The 19766-nt window shown below is 39.4% G+C and overlaps 1 protein-coding gene across 1 annotated transcript in view; it reads left to right on the forward strand.

The window, feature by feature from the left end:
- LOC135479694 (gamma-tubulin complex component 3 homolog) overlaps positions 1-19766 on the forward strand; it is a 32764-nt gene that overhangs the window by 5313 nt on the left and 7685 nt on the right. The window contains exons 5-21 of the mRNA XM_064759598.1: positions 307-375; positions 3177-3391; positions 5151-5284; positions 6784-6867; positions 7509-7627; positions 8049-8174; positions 9318-9386; positions 10166-10295; positions 10789-10883; positions 11463-11534; positions 11947-12057; positions 14157-14259; positions 14813-14943; positions 16465-16529; positions 17504-17639; positions 18281-18349; positions 18638-18773. Coding sequence (XP_064615668.1) covers positions 307-375; positions 3177-3391; positions 5151-5284; positions 6784-6867; positions 7509-7627; positions 8049-8174; positions 9318-9386; positions 10166-10295; positions 10789-10883; positions 11463-11534; positions 11947-12057; positions 14157-14259; positions 14813-14943; positions 16465-16529; positions 17504-17639; positions 18281-18349; positions 18638-18773 — 1864 coding nt within the window. The remainder of the gene's footprint in view (positions 1-306; positions 376-3176; positions 3392-5150; positions 5285-6783; positions 6868-7508; positions 7628-8048; positions 8175-9317; positions 9387-10165; positions 10296-10788; positions 10884-11462; positions 11535-11946; positions 12058-14156; positions 14260-14812; positions 14944-16464; positions 16530-17503; positions 17640-18280; positions 18350-18637; positions 18774-19766) is intronic.

A 19766-nucleotide genomic window follows, 5' to 3' on the forward strand; every position in this document is an offset into this window, starting at 1 on the left:
GCAAGCTGAAGATCATTTCATTATCATGATGTTGTACTTAAAGTTTCATATTTCACATGAATAATGCCTGTGAATATCTGCAGATTTAAGAACTGCTGAATCAGGCCAGCGACCAGTGTTGTCTGACTGCCTTGTTGAAGATTTCATCAAGCACGCAGATAATGTATTTCACCTAAAGTTTGGCGTGTAAATTTTGCATTCAATAGCATATAAAGGCCTTAAAAGGATATTTTTGATCCTTTCTTTTTCTGCTAAGATATTAATCCAGCTTCATAAACAGTGTAATTTTCATTGTGATTGTTTTAGGCTCTAAAGAGGCGGTGGGCAATGCTTTACTTACTGCTGTCCTTGAGTGAACATGATACCAGATCTAAGGTAAGTCTTCGACATGTTACACCGATATACATTATCAGGGATCCACGCAGGTCCATGCAGGACACTTACTGTTTTCGTTCGGATTATTATTATTATTTCACCGATTTTGTGTGCAGGCTACAGCCTAGACAGCTTGACCGATTGACTTGAAATTTTGCAGTAAAATTCCCCAATACCTCAAGTTGTACACCAAGGAGCACGTTTTTTGTTATGTCACATGGTTTGGCGGCCATAGTGGATTTTATATGAAATCGTTTAAACATCTTCTTGTCAAGAACCACTGAACCGATTGTTTCGAATTTGATATGCAGCTAGACCGTTGGTACTTACAATAAGTTTGAGAAAATCTTTGACCTCCGGTGAAAACTTTGGAAGCTCGCCATCAGTCGAAGTTAAAACTAGTTTTAAAATTTCACATTTTTTTTTAGCGTATTCTGGTGTTTTTCGAGCCACTGATTCCGAATTTTATTTTCTGCATATCTTTGTAACTTTTTGAGATATAGTCATAAAACTAATGTTTAGTTACGTAATTTCCATGACGCATAACTCGAGAGCTATGGGAGCTAGAAATGTGCAACTTGCACCTAATTATAACCCAAGACATGCTCTTTCAGCAGCATGCCAATGGATTTGAGCTACGATTCATTGTTTTCTCGCCAGAAGCGTTTAAATGACAACACAGGTTTTTTTTTCAGAAATAGATGTTAATCCTATTGCTTTAACATGGAGTTTGATTGAAACTAGACTGGGTTTATAGTATTTCATCTAAATTCTGTCTGCTGCATTCTCTGTGATTTCCTGAAACAGTTGTGCGATTACATACAGCTATGCTGGCTTGTATTTGATGGCGTAGAATAACTACAACAACAAACGACGTGAACCCCAGCTGAAACTACGGGGCTCAAAATTGCCGTTGTAATTGTAACCCGGAAGTACATATCGGCCTATTCTCTAGGAGTCACCCTTTTCTGTCTTTGCGGTTGGCTGGATAACATTGTAGGCCTACCAACTGTATGGCTTGGCATATTATCTATTGCTTAGCATTCACGAATCACTGTGTCAACTTTAGTAGCTGCGATAATAACCAGGTTGCCAGTGTTCCATGTCTCTTGTTTTGCCTGTTAGATTCACTTCAGACACTACGTCTACTTACATGACACCACCGTTGTCTTTTTTTTTTAGAAATACATGTTAATGCTATGGGTTTAACGTTGGGTTAGACGGCTTCTGGATAGGTGTATATAGGTGTTGAATTGCTCCGTTCTGCTCCACTGTCCCTAATTGCCCGAAACAATTGTGTGATTACATATAGCTATGCTGTCTTCTAGGTAATGGCGTAGAATAACTACAGCAGCAAACGACATGGACCCCGGCCGAAACTGCTTCACAGTTCTAGTTTTGTTTATTATTTGATTGGTGTTTAATGCCGTACTCAAGAATATATCACTTTACGACGACAGCGGCCAGCATTATGGCAAGAGAAAACTGGGCACAGCCCACGACCATCCACAGATTGCTGTTAGACCTTCCTATGTACGGCCGAAGAGGAACCCAGCATGAACTGGACTTGAACTCACAGCTTTCGCATTGGTGAGAAGCTCCTGGATCATTGCTCCGCACTGGCTCCCAAACCGCAAAAACCCCAATTTACATTAAAATAACATCAGCTTTGATTTAGTAGGCAAAATCAATTTTTTTTTCAATGTCGGAGGGAAGTATGAAAATATGAAAGTGAAAAATCATCTTATTTGAAAAAAAAAATTTTAAAAAGTGGATTTTCAAGTTTATTTTTATTTAATTTTTAATTTTCTCGCCTGTGGTCTAAAGACAGTTAATTACATATTACAAAAGTACCTTAAAGGGATTTTGTAGGAAGATGCGGACTTGTTACAAGAAGTCTGTCAGAAGTGGCAGACTGGGTAGAAATAGGGGATTATGAGGGATAGGGATTAATAATTAGACTATCTTCGTGTTTATTGGACCTCAGATGAATGAGCTTGCGAGAACATTTCTTAATCAGCCTCAGAATGGGTGAGGTATGAAGTGGAAGTAGATCCTCTCATAGCCAGAAGTAGATCCTCTGGTACCCAGAAGTAGATCCTCTCATAGCCAGAAGTAGATCCTCTGGTACCCAGAAGAAGATCCTCTCCTAGCCAGAAGTAGATCCTCTCGTAGCCATAGGCAGATTCTTTGTGACATTGGTCATAGTTGAAGTTAGACATTATCACACAGTGCATATTGGTGACAAAAACTTTGTTCACTGTTCGCCATGTAGTCCTGGGTGGAAAGCCTTTGTTATTCTACATGTACTTGCTACACTGTATGTGTCTGCTCAGCCATAAGAGATAGATGATCTCTAAGCTCCTTTTCTGAGTGCCTCAAAATATTTTCAGGGCTTGTTTTTTGAAATGTCCCATGGCCTGCTAAATTTTAGGTTATTCAACAAGGCTGCAGGGCAAATCTGAAATGACCTGTTGTCTTTTTCATTGGACCTGCTATTTTATCTACATACACTTATGTCACAGGTATGCTTATTTTCCTCAAATCCACATTTGAAGATGCTTTGAATACATGATTATGTTTTATTCTCAAAGCTATTCTGTTGAAAATATGTTTTTGTAACACCTGCTCATAAGACATTTTACACAAAATGTTTTGCCTGCTATTTTTTGTTTTTTTAGCGGATCTGGTCAATATTTGTTTGCTGTGTGTAATTCTACACCTGTTTCTGGCCATTAGCAGGCTGCTAAATCGAGTCCAGATATTTTAAAATTTGCACTTTGTTTCTTGCCTGATGACAGGTCCAGTTTGAGAACTCTCTGTTCGCTCGTAACTTGCCTGGATATTCCACCTCCACACCCTATCATGTCCCTGGGCGTCCACAGCCTGCACACACCCCTGGGGCTGGTAGTTTTCAGTCTGTCAGCCACTCCACAGGCAGCAGTGGTATCAGCAGTATTCACAGCCAGTACAGCAGTAATGACCCCACACCTGTCCACTTGTCATTGATACCCAGGTATGTGACTCTTATCTACACCGAGGTGTGATGTTTTTATACAGATGTGTGTGACTGTTAGATGACCCATGTATGACAAGGTACATTTATGGTACTGTTTGTAAATATATGTGGCTGTATAGTATTTTGTGAAAGTGTATTTGACTTGTGTATAGCAAGGTAAGGAAGCCAGTATGAGGTGGACTTGAACTCACAGCGACCACATTGGTGAGAGACTCAAGGGCCATTACGCTGCACTAGCGCGATAACCAACTGATCCGCAGAGGCCCCTCTATGGTGCAAATGTATGTGAGTCATGCATTTGATTATAAGCGTTGATTTAGCCAGAATGTGTTAATGGCTGTCTCAATTCCAATTTTCTCCTAGTTTCCATGTCTCTCCCATGTTTATTTTGTCAGAGTATGGTGTCTCAAAGACACTGAGACACTCACCTGGTTACTTGTTGTTACTCAAGTATGATGAGGCAGGCTGTATTGTGCAGATGTGTTTGACTACAAATTACAATGTCTTATAAACTTTTTTAAACATCAACTTACTAAACGCTTTGGCATGTTTGGCTGTAAAAGAATGAAGGTGTGCCAGTTTTTTAAAGTTCACTGACTCATTCAGACCACTGAGTGTGGCATTAAACACCAAACAAATAAATATTACATGCTGTGCTAGTGCTACAGATCGCCATTTGCGCATTTTGCAAACATAATTTCAGTTTTGCGAAATTGCTTTCCGATAACATCGCCACCTTGGCGAAGCAATATCATCGTACAGTGTTATAAGAATATTTGCTTTCAGGGGCATTTTCTTTTTTTATTTAATATTGTGTAGGAACCGGGACTTCTGCACTGTTCATCATCAAACCAGAACTTAACCAGAAATTCAGTCTGTGCTTGATAACCCGTGCGCTTTGTATTCAAGGGAAATAACCTAGGAAAAGCATCCGATCTGTGTATGTTTAGATGCATGTGTATTGAGTTGCTCCCCTTTACACCAGGTGTAGTCCTCCAGGGGGAACAGTTTATGTTGCTTCAAAGCAGTGATCTTTTGTGAGGGGATAGGAGAGACCAGGGCTATAAATATTAACTACACATTATATTATTTATGTATTTGACTTTTGTTTCGTGCTGTACTCAGGAATATTTCACTTGTATGATGGCGGCCAGCATTATGGTGGCCATCACTGGTGTGGCTGTGTCCTTGTGGTGAGGTTTGTCAGCACTGTATTTCATCTTTGGCTAGATACATGTATGTTAAAGGCAATTTCAGACGCGCATTAAAGCCACATAATGGTACATAAGTTTTCCTGAGAAGAAATAAATCAATCTTTGCCCAAAACTCTATAGTGGCCCTATAAGGTGGATGAATTTATCAGAATCGAGCAAAACATCAGATGACATAAAATACTGCCTGAAGTTCTCATGGCCACAGCCCAGTTTATTTCACGCATTAGCCTGACCACCATAGTCATAAAAGCGTAATAACCCAGAAGCCTCTCACCAATGCGGTCGCTGTGAGTTCAAGTACAGCTCATGCTGGCTTCCTCTCCGGCTGTAAGTGGGAATGTCAGTCAGCAACCTGTGGATGGTTGTGGGTTTCCCTCGGGCTTTGCCCAGTTTCCTTCCAGCATAATGATGGCCGTTGTCATATAAGTGAAATATTCTTGAGTATGGCGTAAAACATGAGTCAAATAAATAAATAAATACATATTTGAGTACATTAGGAAAGTCTGATCCAAAAAAAGTTTCACGTACGTCTGTTTTCACAGCTTGGCCTTCACCCCAGCCCAAGTAGCCCAGGGAAACTTCAGCCAGGTGTCTCGTGTCACCCAGGAGCATCGGGCCCCCTCTGTCAGGCAGGCTAACTGGACAGGGACAACAGAGGAGAGATTAGCAACAATAGGTGAGTACAGTTTGTACCAAACATCCAGGATAGCCACAGGTTGGTAATTCAACAAGGCCCCACTGAATTATCTCCCTTTAGTTTACTCTCTCCGATACACGTGTCGTTTTTCTGTATGGAATTCAGTATGGTAGAACTGATTCCGTATGATGTTTCAAAGTTGAAGTGAAATATTTTGAGGGCCTTGAGCTAGGACCTGTCATCAAGACCACCGAGTAAATGAGACATGGTAAATTGCATAGAAGGATAACTAGGAACAACAAAGAACATTTTGGACAAACTCTGTCCATCGGTTACATCCTACCTGAGGTGAAATTTAAACATCCGCTTCATTGAAGCTCTATTGGGAATTTGGTGAGTCTAAATGGAGAAATGTTTTTTTTTTTTCATTCTACATTCAGTTGCATAAAAATAGCTGTTACATGCAACTTTTTGGCTGCCAGAATAGTTCCTTCGTCTCAAGGTTACATTTAGCAAAAGCTCCATGTAGTTGTGGTGAATTGCATAATTAAAGGATTTGTCCAGATTTATTATTTATTCATAACTATCTACCCTGTAGATATTGTTAGATTGAGTTTTTAAGTATTTAAAAAGGGTACATTAATCTGAGTAACATGGGACTTAAACTCACTAGATAATGAGTCTTGTTTTAAGCATATTTCCACCAATACTGGTTAGTTTCCACTGAAATACGCCATACAAATCCATCCCTTTCGAGCTCACAGAGCTTCACCATTTAGGTCTGTGTTAAAAGCTACAAGAGTGAAAACAAGCATATTAAATTTCGCTACTAAATGGTGGGCATTCAGATATAAAAAAAGTAGTTTCTTTAAGTTTACAAACTAATAGACCCCCAAGAAGGCATAGATTTACAGTATAAGTATGAGAAGATGGAAAGATCAAATTCAAAGAATTAAAACTGAAGTCAGGGTGGACAGGTTGATGTCAAAAGCAGTTGACTGGAAGTCTGCTAGAGTGGTATAGCTATTGTTTTTGGTGGATTTGAAATCATTACTACATTTCTCGGAAGCCCTCTCAGTAATATACTGCTTGAAAAGGCTAAAAATCTTTATAATTAAAATCGGTAGCAAAATCTGGACACAACTGTAATTCTTCAACCTTTTTGCAAGTTTGCAAAGTGTTTATTCCAGCAAAATAAACTGATAAATTTATGTTTTTTGTGAAGCTCTTCGATTGGCCAAACCAATCAATGTAGTTTTGTCTCCAAAATCAAGTAAAAAATACGCATAGATAGCACTGAAAGTTGCTCTTTTGCTCTTTGCGAAAAGGTTGAGGAATTAAGTTAATTGTTTAATTCATAATTGAGAATTGATAACCAGAGTATTGTAGAAGTATAGATACATGTACAATATAAGTAATATGTGGCACATCTGGTCAGCCTTTTTAATATCATTGAATATGATTGGTCAAATGCATGTTCTTGATTGACCGTTCAGAAAGGTCAATTGTAAACCATTGCTGGTGGCTCTCTTCCTCAGGCTCAGATACAGATATGGTCCCTCAGAGCTGGAGGTCTGCCCCCACCACTCACCCCACCTTCACAGTACGTGGCCTTGACAACAGTAAGTAACAAAGTCTGCAACACTTCCTTTTTCCGTCGGTGTCCAGAGCTTGTGTTGTATCATTCCTGCCCCAAAATATGCCACAGCTCAGTGACTGACAATGGTCGAAACAGCCACCTTTGTTACCGTATTTAAGCTGCCACAGCCCTTTTCTGAGAATTTAAGAAATTAAATTCTAAACTAAGCTTGCATAGCCATAGTCACAGGTGGCTGGTGGATCTTCCTATCCACACTTTGCCAGTTACTTGTTACATGAACTCTCCTTTTTATTTACAGTGCCTTAATGGTGAGGTGTTTAACATGCCTAGGCAGTGCAATGACCCAGGAGCCTCTCACCAGTGTGTTCACTGTGAGTTCTAGTCCAGCTCATGCTGGGTTTTCCTCTGGCTCTGCCTGGTTTCCTCTCACCACAATGCCTGCCTCAGTGGTATAAGTGAAATATTCTTGAGTACAACGTAAAATTCTAATAAAATAAATAAATCCTTCGTATTTTCATATTGTTCATTTCAGAGTGCTGGACTGTACATGTAAGTTTAGGCATTATTGTGTGCCACTTCCAGTCCTGACCCATCAAATTCAGTAACCTGTGGTTATATTTTATGTTTAAAATTTCAAAGTGCTTAACCATTTTTCTCTTTCAGCATCATTTGAATTACCAGAATCAGAATTGGTGGATGGGTTACTTATGGTTTTCCAGGGAATTGAAACAAAATGGGTCAGATTTGACAACGCGAAGGACAGTTACAAAGTCAACAGTGATGTATGTTCACAGTCTATATGTTATTTCCTCTTCACTTTGAAAGCACTTTTTAAGTTAAACAGAAAGAACGAATGAGAAGTGTGAAGAATGAGTAGTGTGTAATAAGAAACGTAATAACACAGATTGATCAGTTTCTCTCAGGGTCTTCCCAGTATCCTACCACCATTTGCTGGTGGTCATTGGATAAGTGAAATATTCTTTGGTATGGTGGAAAACACCAATCAAATAAATTAATAAATCACAGCTAGGTGCTTGTAAAAGTGCATTTGCTCTGACTTTATTTTAGTTGCTGACATCAAAATTTCAGTACAGAATTAAGTCTAACCATAAATGTCATTTCTGTTTAATAAGTGCTAGTCATGGCAAAGTGAAATGTGCATGATTACGTTCTCATGGATGCATGCACCTCTCAATTCTACAGTCTGGTATCCCAAAGTCAGTGAGGCAGTTGGTGAGCAAAATGGCAGAGCTAGGATGGTTATACAACAAGTCACAGAAATATCTGAATGCCAGAAGTTCAGATAAAGCTTTTGGAAGAGTAGGAAAGGTGAGATTAGTCCATAGTTATCTCCCCTTGATATTTGGCTGAAAGCAAAACCAGTACTTGGTTCAGACTTTTTAGTGGTAATCAAGTTTAAGATATAAAAACAGAACTCTGTTTATAATAGCCAGTCTCCTTATTTCCTTCAGTCTTATATTCCCATATACTGACCATGTAGTATTGTAACCATTGTTTATAGGTGCCCTTCCTGTTGACATTTATAACAATATTTCACCTGCAAAATCTGCTGTTGTGAAATATGAAACTTCAGTATAACAACTATATACATATATCTGGCCATGCCAAGCTAAATGTGGGCAGGGTGTGAGTGAAAATTGTACAAAAGAATAATTGAAAAATGTGCTAGTCCTAAATGAGCGCTTCCATAAAAAATGCTCAACAATACAAATGTCAGATAAGACACATTTAGTCTGCTGAATTCATTCCAGAACCTTTGTCAGAGATGGAATTCACATTTTAAAACCATAATGAATAAAAACAAAGACAAGCAGGAATTTATACAACCAACAAAGTATCAAATTCACTCTGTAGCGTTCTTTGGACCTATAAAACCTGGATATAATCCGGAGTTACAAAGGCTTCATACTAAGCAATTTTGGTACTTGCTCCCTTGGTACCCAGCATAATACTGGTTGGCCCTACAGTGGTACCTTGTATCTTGGTGGGACATCATACATCTCCAGGTGTCTTCAGATACTATAAGGATATGTATGTGTCTCTTGCAAGCGGCCTTTTAAAAAGAAGCATTCCTGTGATAGGACCAAAATATGGTTGAAGAGGGCTTGTGATCTTGTTGCATGGCCGTAATTAAGCTGTAACCGTCTAAGCATTGAAGATATTGTAATACAAAAATAATACTTGTAAAAGGTGAAATGTTCTGTGAGTTTATACCATGTTTTTTAATGGTTTCTTAACCTGCTTTTAACATTTCCTTATAGAAAAAAGAGATGCTTGGATGCAATAATACAACTGAGAATAAACTATCTACATCTATGTACAATCTTGCTTGCAAAGCCTGCCCAAATATAGACCATGTTAACAAACAGATAACAAAAAAGGTAAACTGTCATCAATGACAAAGAGTCATGCGTTTTGGGTAATGAATTTTTCTTTTCTTTTTGTGTGCAGAGCTTTTGTGAAGCGTTGAAGCAGGAGTTGACAGAGTACTACAGACTGATTGCTGTTGTCAAGGCTCAGGTATAAGTGAGGTGTCTGCCACATGGTGGAAGAGCACTGGGAGTTTATTTTGATCTTCCTGCTTATTTTTTTTTTTGCAATTGTGACATGACGTTAAATGACCTAAAATTTTGCCTGATTCTGAGAGTTGTGTTTATCAGAGAATGAAAGATGATGTCCTACTGAAAAAATTGGTAGTTTCACATCCAAAGGTTGTTTTTTATGACATTTATTTGCCTCTAAAAATGTACTTCTTTTTGGTGTGTTGGGTTATTCCCCTTTATTGCTATCTAATTTGTTATTTCACAAATCAGCTGTTCTTTACCCTTATGTAAGTATTAGAGGAGGTCCACAGCCTTTGCTCATGTCAAAACCAGACTTCATTTTAAATAAAGTGTGAGTTTAGTTCAAAATTCAATAAATTAACATGGTAACCTTGTATCAAAGTCAAGGTATAGATGTACTTACAACCAAACGCATGACCCAGAAGCCTCTCACCAATCCGGTCGCTGTGAGTCTCTCCGGCCATAGGTGGCAAGGTCTGTCAGCAACCTGTGGATGGCCGTGGGTTTCCCCCGTGCTCTGCCCGGTTCCTCCCACCATAATGCTGGCCCCTGTCGTCGTATAAGTGAAATGTAAGTGAGTACGGCGCAAAACACCAATCAAATAAATTAAAAAATACAACGGAACACAACTGTTGTAACTGAGAACACTGGCAGTTAAATACACGTTGTTAAACATCAGATGCATTGCTCTAGGCATTTCATGGAGCAGATAATAACAAGTGGTCTTTGTTTCAGGTGGACCAAGATGCATCTATAAAAGGCCTACCAAACTGTGACAAAATGACCTTACGTAGACTGGCCGTGTGGACGTTCGACCCTCTTATCAGGCTCAAGGCTTTAGCTGCTCTTGTTGATATTTGCAAAGGTAATATCTGCAAACTTGTTTAAGAGCAAAAGTTTTTTTGTTGTTTGGTATTTGAGTATAAATTTGTATGCAAGGTTTCATTTTTGTGCAGTTGGTATGGGATTTGTTGTAATAAATGTATAGTCACTGGAAGAATACACACCGAGACTTTCAACTGATTTGTCTGCTGATTTGATGCAGAATTCAGTACATTTTTGTTCAGCACTAATATTTATCAAGCAGCTGAAGATGTTAGTCATTAATTGCAAATGTTTGAAAAGATAAGCTTATAACAGAAAAGAACTCATTTGTTTTCATTGCGACATTGTTGTGCAGTAAAGAATCTGTGTACACATTTTAAAGTTCCTTGAGCAAAATATTTTAACTGGACAATGTAGCTGTGTTTGAATTCTTGACTTAAGTCTATAGATATTCGATAAATACATGCGCATGTAAAGGCGCGGGTTCAGCAATGTTAAACTGATGTATTATGGATAAATTGTTGTGATTTTAGGAAAGAAGGGCGGTGCCCTGTGCTCTGCTATATACTCCTACATGCAGCATGGAGATCCACAGATGCGCATTTTAGTCAAGCATATGCTTACTATCGTAAGTTAGCTCCCTTTGAAATGGATATCACTAAAAATTCTGACCCTTTCTGTACCCCAGTGACTGGTGAAAAGGAGAAAGTGTAAGGCGTGTTATCTTTTAACATGGGCCATTCTCGTAACAAATGCCCTGCATGTAGGGAGACATCAACTTTATGGATAAAACATCATATGATTATATCATCGCCACTCTCACCACATCATGTCTGCAGGGAAAACGTGAGGTAGATAGAAAACATGCTGTTTGGCTTGAATGTAATGATTTCCAGCATTCTTCTATAATACGTGCCACTGCCACGCCAGCGAAGTCGAGAAATGCTGTTCAAGCTTTTTCGTCTGAAGCCCTAATTGAGAGGGTTTGTCGACTTCCTGGAGAATGCACTGTGGTTCCCTCCACCAATAAACATGGACAAAATTCTTGAGCCAGGCGGTAAACACCAATCAATCAATCAATCAATCAATCTTCTAGTGGGCATACTGATTTAAAATGTCGGCACTACATCGATCCATTATGACAGAATTACACATGAACTGTTAAAACCCAATTAAAATTTCTGTTCTTTTTCATGGACGTGTCTAGGTAGCCCAGCCTGTGTACGTCACTTTGATACGATGGAGTTATGATGGGGAGTTGGATGATCAATATCATGAGGTCTGCTCTTACTTCCATCCTAATCTTTGTGCATTTGAATTCCAGGCCAAGTAGTGATTTGAAGTTACTTCGATTTCATTCAGCTCATTCAAGTGTTTGTATGCCACTAGAAAAAGAACTCAGTGGCAGAGCGGTAAAAGTTCAAGTTGGCATAAAATGGCATATTCGACCAGTGAACTTTAGTATCTGTTTTTAACAGTAACATATGGACTAACGAGGCTGATAGTTTGTGAAAAGTAATTATCTGAGCTACTCTAAAATAATATCAAAGATTCAATTAGATTTGTGCGGATTGAATTTTCTCTTAAAGGTCTGTTTTATAACCTCTTGGAATATCCAAACAAGTAACCTCTTACCCTATAGCCCATGGAATAGGCTTGTATTCCGATTTTACAGCTGCATTCTGTGTCAGTTTTTTGTAGCCTCTGATCCGACTGTGAAGCAGGAACGGTTGTGGTTTGAGAAATACAGCTTGAGGAAGTCAATGATTCCCACCTTCATGTCTACAGATCAGGCCAGGAGGGTAAGGGCAAAAGTTTGTTGAGCATTTTAGACCTCACACTAGCATCTAACAGTACTTTTCAGGAGGTACTTTGAGAGTTTAATTTATTTATTTATTTACTTATTTTATTGGTGTTTTACGCCGTACTCAAGAATATTTCACTTATACGACAGCGGCCAGCATTATGGTGGCAGAGTCCGGGGGAAACACACGATCATCTGCAGGTTGCTGACAGACCTTCTCACGTACGGCCGGAGAGGAAGCCAGCATGAGCTGGACTTGAACTCACAGCGACTGCATTGGTGAGAGACTCCTGGGTCATTACGCTGCGCTAGCGCTTTAACCGACTGAGCCACAGAGGCCCCTTGAGGGTTTAAAGGTTGACAGCTAATGTCTACTCTGTCCTATGACGGACTACTCCAGTCTGTCGACCCCGTGCTGTGTTTTGTGATATGATCAGAAAGTGATGGAATCAGTGTTAGCCAGTGAATGCTCTGTACATGAAAAACACCTTGACAAGCAAGTACACTTTTCATTGTTCAAGGCGGAGGTGTGTCTTCTTTAGTACTCACATTACATACAAGAGTCAGGTTGTTGACTACTGGGCCTCGGGGTTTCCAACGAAATAAATACCTCAGCACTACTGAGTTTAGCAGATCGCCAATGCATGAACTTAAATAGTCTCCATACTTAAAGTAAAAGAAAGCTGAAATATGCGTAAAATCACTTTCATTTATGTTTTAAGATTTTTTTTTGAGAGTGTTGAAAGGCATACAAATATTTCAACACTATGATGGGCTTTATGAGCCATACTGACAGTATCTAGGAACTTCACATCACCTTTTGTTCCTGATGTTCACCAGAAGGGAGGATTTTTGGGAATTTTATTTCAGTAATCCTTTACTTGTAGGTAAAAATTATTCCAAAATTCAGTGTTGTGATTGGAGTTGGGCAAACTTCCTGTGATGTCAGAGTTCCTAAACTCTGATAGTATGGCCCATAAGGCCCACCTTAGAATTCAAATGTTTGAACCACTTTAACTCTTTTCACAAAAATCTATAAAAATAAATACAAGTATATTTATGCATAGTTTTAAGTGGTCTATTTAGTGATTCCTACTTCAGTTTTAGAGGCCTTTACCTTTAAAACCCAACTCCCTATCAACAAATGTAAATGTGGTCCACTTTCACCCTCCCACTTCATTCACAGTAACATTAAAACAATAACATGTTACTGCTTACTATCATTTTTATTTGTCATTCTGGATTATGTTAATTACATGTAATCATCTATATCAGATTTGTGTTCAGCAGAGATTGTAGATGGAAGGCCACCTAAAGGCTATTGCCCTGGTCTGATGTACCTGTCTGTCCTTGTGGGCGGTTGAGCCCTCGCTGGTTCATATGGTTAAAGCTCTGGTTTGCTGCAGCTGTCATTCTCTTGGCCAGTGAGGCCGCATGGTCGAATCAAGTACTTTATTACTTTGACTGCAGCTTTAAGTGAGGAGGTTTGTCAGTTACCAAGCAAAGAGCAGTGGTTTACCGCGGACACCCCTGTTTCCTACTCCCATAAACCAGACCGTCGTGATATCTGTGAAACTTTTTTAGTGTATTGTTAAATACCAAGCAAACAAAATACATAAAGACAACTCTAAAATGAATTGACATAGCCTCATCAGCTGAAATGGGTAGATAATGTGGAGAGCCTGTTCCATGGCACAGTGTGGGATTATAATTTTCGAAATTATTTTAATGTGGTGCTTCGGTAACTGTGAAGTGATATTTAGTTATCCGTTTATTAGAATTTTAGATTATTTGAGTTATACAGTGGCATGTGAGGTAAACACGACCATCTGCAGGTTGCTGGTGGACTTTCCCAGATACAACCAGAGAGGAAGCCAACATGAGCTGGTCTTGAGCTCACAGCGATGGCATGGGTGAGAGGCTTGTGGGTCACAGGCTTTGCTAACATGCTAACCACTTGACTGTGGAGACCGCTCTCTGAAATAAATATTACATTTAGATTCAACCAGCTGGATGCATTGTTCCAACTGGAACATCATCAGCATGTTGTCCATTCAGAATGGAGGTTTGATTAATAGCTTAGTTTTTGTGTTTCAGATTTTGCTGACAGGGAAGTCCATTAATTTCCTGAAAGAGGTGTGTCATGACAGGACTGCTATCGTTGGTCGTGAGGATGCCATGAACATGGACATGGAAGAAGGTGGGCTAGCCATGGTGTAGCTAGTTGAACTTTTCGTCATGACATATTTTGCTAGATTCTGAGTGATTCTTCCATCTTATGAATGTGTATGTTTGCTTGGGGTTTTAGCGTTGTACTTAAAAAATGATCATTCCTATGAGGCTGAGGACAAGAAGTCATTAGGCGTATGTACCTATACTGTGTCTTCTTGTGGCCGTGCAAGTCCATACCGGCAAAGTGCTGCTTCCACCGAACTACATGTATCATGCTGAAGACAGCCCTTTCTCTAACCTCTCAATGCTGATCGCCAAGCGAGGTCATTTTTGAAGTCTTCAGTATAACCTGACCTGAGTTTGATCTCAAGTCTCTCAAACTTCGTCCTCGTAAAGGCAATATTTCGGCTGGCTAGAGTGCCATGAAACTTTTCCTCCATACATGAATCTTTGGAAACCGTTTGCGTTTGTTATAAGAATCATACATATTTCATCATTCGTCATACATATTTGTAAATACCAATTAAGTATAAAGTACACATACCTACTGCTCATACCTGTCTTTCTGATTAACTTTTCAGGTGCAAAGTCAATGTTTTCCCAGGACACAAACAGTGCCTTTCAGCTGATGATTGACACAGTGTACAAGGAAACCAGTCAACATCTCCTGGACGTGTTTCATAATAAATACAAGTTCTTGGACCACTTGAAGGTACAGTGTGTGGCCATGGGAGAGATAAAAGGCATTTAGTTACTATAATGAAAAAATTTCCATAAACTATTTCAACATTTTGTTACACGTAACCTGAAGAATGCTTAGACAAATTGTTAATTATACGAAATCTTACCATAGACAGAATTTGCTTGTGGTTGAGAGCAGAGCCATGTACATATTTGGAATTCATGGGCAGATCGGGGTCCGTGATATGACCAAATTTCTTGGAACCCTAATAGAAGCATCAGTTTTTGCCACTGTAAATGTCATAATGTGTATAGTGCACTTCTGCTGTGTAAGCAAGCTTACAGACACACTTAAATCAGATATTGAGGCCTCCGTGGCTTAGTTTGTTAGCGTGCTAACACAACGTAGCGACCCAGGAGCCTCTCACCAATGCAATCGCTGTGAGTTCAAGTCCAGCTCATGCTGGCTTCCTCTCCTTCCGTATGTGGGAAGGTCTTTCAGCAACCTGCAGATGGTCATGGGTTTCCCACGGTCTCTGCCTGGTTTCCTCCCACCATAATGCTGGCCACCGTCATATAAGTGAAATATTCTTGAGTACGGTGTAAGCACCAATCAATCAAATAAATAAATAAATCACATATTCCTGCGTATATTTGGATCTGCTGGTACAAGAACACTACATGAGAGAGGAAGCTCTTAGGTTCTCCCACTCTCATTCCTTGTGGGGCCTCCATGACAATATGTGAAGATGTTGATGTTTATGTGGGCTTTTGCATGATCTAACCAGCATTAAAGGCCATTCTTCCACAAACCTGGAATAGCTTGTAAATTGAAAAGCCTGGAAAATCGGGAGGTTGGCTAATGTCTACATTAAGTGCATTGGTCTGAAAAAGCTTGGCAATTTTGAAGATGTACGAACTCCACTCACTGGTTTACTCTGGTTCACTCAGTGGTTTACTCTGGTTCACTCAGTGGTTTACTCTGGTTCACTCAGTGGTTTACTCTGGTTTACTCTGGTTCACACAGTGGTTTACTCTGGTTCACTCAGTGGTTTACTCTGGTTCACTCAGTGGTTTACTCTGGTTTCCTCTGGTTCACTCAGTGGTTTACTCTGGTTTCCTCCCCCCCATAAAACATACCGCCAGCTTATAAGGGAAAAATTCCCTCATAGTGTGGTGTTTATTCAATAGGTGAATTAAATGAAAAAGTTTGTTTCGATCCAACATGAAGTTTTGATAAATTTGGGAACATATTCATGAAATAAGATAGAAAATGTGAAAGACAGCAGACATTGTTTACGGCCACTTATCCATACTGGAGTAGTCAGTCACTGTTGCTACAGTATTGACTTATTAAAGAGTGTAGGAGGTTTGTGAGGTACCAGGTAAAAAGCTATGATTAAGAACCAGGTATATCTTACATCGACCTGGGCCCGGTTTCACGAAGCTCTCGTAACTTTGACGACGTAATGCAGGGAACACCAACAGTTGTAGCCAATAATTTGTTCTGTACTGTAGTGACGCTTACATGTTGAGTTTGTATGTATTTCAGGCAATGCGGAGGTATTTGTTACTGGGTCAGGGGGACTTCATACGCCACCTGATGGACTTGTTAGAGTGAGTGACTATTTATATAAATAAATATAAACCCATGTATATTCTTATTATTTGATTGGGTTTTAACAATGAACTCAAGGATATTTCAATTGTACTACAGCAGCCTGCATTATGTTGGTAGCATGTTAGGCCGAGTTGAGAGGAACCCCACAACCATCCAGGCAGATCTTCCAATGTAGGACCGGAGAGGAAGCCAGCAGGAGGTGGACTAGAACTCACATTGATCACATTAGTGAGAGACTCCGGAGTCATTGTGCTTTGCTAACCACTAGGCCATTGAGGCACCATGACTTCTGGATGTTTTCTTCAGTGTTCTGAACTGAATTCTCTGACATTCATCCTGCTCTTGTCGGACGTGGTGACAACAGGCGGCTGATGGCTCTGGTATCATCATTTACACAGTCTTGCAATCATTGAAGCCACTTGTCTTCCACTAACATTCAGATGTGCAAGTCTGTAGGTCACAGATGGGAAAGGTTGTCAGTAACCTGCCAAAGGGTAGTGGGCACTACTAAGGGCACTCAAATTTCCAACACCAATAAAATTGACACTCTGTCTATGATTTCACGTTTTGCTGAACACATTGAGAAGTAGTCTCTGGAGTTTATCTGGCAAGGTTGGCTGGCTGTTGTCAGTGATCTGTGTTAAAGTCTCGGGTTTGAGTTAGCCTTCTTGAATAGCAGTTTGTTTTCTGAGATTGTTGGCCATTTTGTAAAAAAAAAAAAATTCAGATAGTGTATTTCATTTATTAAATTTTTAGCCTTTTTCAGATTGCACATTTTGCTTCATCCACCTTATAGGGCCACTTCAGATTCGATTTGTTATTTGTCTTGGCTTCAAAAGTATCATATTGAGGCCTCTGTGTGCTTCAGAGGGTGCTTTTTTACATACCAAACTTCAGGTGAAGCAGAGTACACAAGTTGATTGAAGTAAATACATGTAAGTATTAAAGTACTGTTGTTTTGTACGAACAGAGAAGATCTAGCCAAGCCAGCAGGAAATCTCTACCTGCACAACCTGACTGGAATCCTGGAGACGGCAATCAGAGCAACAAACGCTCAGTTTGATGACACAGATATCCTGAAGAGGCTGGATGTACGCTTATTGGAGGTGAGTATCACAGAGAGCAGGTATACAGTGTAGACAAAAATAAATAAATATAATTACACCTTGTAGCCAGACAATGTATTAATAGAGTATAATTCCACTTGGCACATATTACTGAATGAACAAAGACATCTTAAGTCCATACAGTAGCTATCATTTGATTGTTACTGGATTCAGTGTAGACATTAGAGGTGAGATTAAGATTGTCTTTGAACAATCAATATGGATGAAATATAGCCACAGTGACTGTTAAATGGCTTGCCACTGACATTAGTAGTTTTCACTTTCCAGCTCATTAACTATACCATCCAAACACAAGCAGTGAATTGTAACCTACATGCTTACCCAAAGTCGGGATAGACAACATCAATATACAGTGTCCTCATGGACAAGGTATGGTGTTCCAAAAATGGACAATATTGTTATGTGCTACCTTCATGCACAGAGTTGGAAAGTATGTAAATCTGACTGAAGAAGTCAATGTTAACACAAATAATAAATAGTATAGAATTGCATTGTAATTGAAGTTGGAATGCCAAAAATATTTCACTGTCCCATCAGTATAGCATTGCATTTTACCACGATAGACCAGATTGATACAGCAGTATGCCGAACTGTAGGAAACAGTTTTATTTTATCTTCAGGTTTCCCCAGGGGATACAGGTTGGGATGTTTTCAGTTTATACTACCATGTGGATGGACCAATCAGAACTGTGAGTTTATGAAAATTTACAATAAGAATATTATACATTCTCGAATAATTACATAACATGTAAAACGTTAACAAAGTAACAAGATGGTGTTGCCCTGGCTCTTCCTGTTTTATCTGGTGTTCAACCTGGCAGTATGTATGACTATCTATCCAACTGTATTTTCACCATGTCAAAATGCGATGTACGTCATATCTCTATTTCCAGGTGTTCATCCCAGAGTGTATGATCATATCTCTATTTTCAGGTGTTTATCCCAGAGTGTAAGATAATGTCTGCATGTATTTTCAGGTGATCACCCCAGAGTGTATAATCATGTACCTACGAGTGTTTAACTTCCTGTGGAGAGCTAAGAGGATGGAGTACATACTGGCCATGGTGTGGAAAAGTCAGATGTTTATGGACAGGTTAATAGCTCAGATCCCAGGTATGGCGGAAATAGCACACAATAATTTACCTGTAAATGGCCCATGGCCTTAATCATGTAACTCCACAATAGGGACCAGGGACACAGGGCATTAATAGAAACATTTGACCACTCTTGAAATGTGGACACCTGGCTTCCTCTCTGGAAGGTCAGCCAGAAACCTGCTGGTAGTCTGGGGTTTATCCAAGCCCTGTTTCCTCCACCATGATGCTGGCTGCTGTTGCATGAAATATTCTTGAGTACAGCATTAAACACCAATCAAATTAATAAATGAATGATGTGTGGATGTGAAAGTGAAATGTTAAAACACAGATTTATGAACAAACAAATCATATTTCTCATCTCCCAACTTGCCATGATTTAGTTTTAAATCCATTCTTTTTTGTCTGATCATTTACCCCCAAAGTTTGATGTTTTGAAATTCTGCACTTTGTACAATGTTTTGTTTCAGAATTACTGGCAGTGAAGCATCAGTGCAATATGTTAACATGTGTTTTATTACAGAACTACTGGGAGTGAAGCATCAGTGCCATGTATTAACGTGTGTTTTGTTACAGAACTACTGTGAGTGAAGCATCATTGTCATGTATTAACATGTGTTTTGTTACAGAACTACTGGGAGTGAATCATCAGTGCCATGTGTTAACATGTGTTTTGTTACAGAACTACTGGCAGTGAAGCATCAGTGCCATGTATTAACATGTGTTTTGTTACAGAACTACTGGCAGTGAATCATCAATGCCATGTGTTAACATGTGTTTTGTTACAGAACTAATGGGAGTGAATCATCAGTGTCATGTATTAACATGTGTTTTGTTACAGAACTACTGGGTGTGAATCATCAGTGTCATGTGTTAACATGTGTTTTGTTACAGAACTACTGGGAGTGAATCATCAATGCCATGTGTTAACATGTGTTTTGTTACAGAACTACTGGGAGTGAATCATCAGTGTCATGTGTTAACATGTGTTTTGTTACAGAACTACTGGGAG

Source organism: Liolophura sinensis, chromosome 12 (genome assembly GCF_032854445.1).
Source record: "Liolophura sinensis isolate JHLJ2023 chromosome 12, CUHK_Ljap_v2, whole genome shotgun sequence".
Lineage (NCBI taxonomy): Eukaryota > Metazoa > Mollusca > Polyplacophora > Chitonida > Chitonidae > Liolophura > Liolophura sinensis.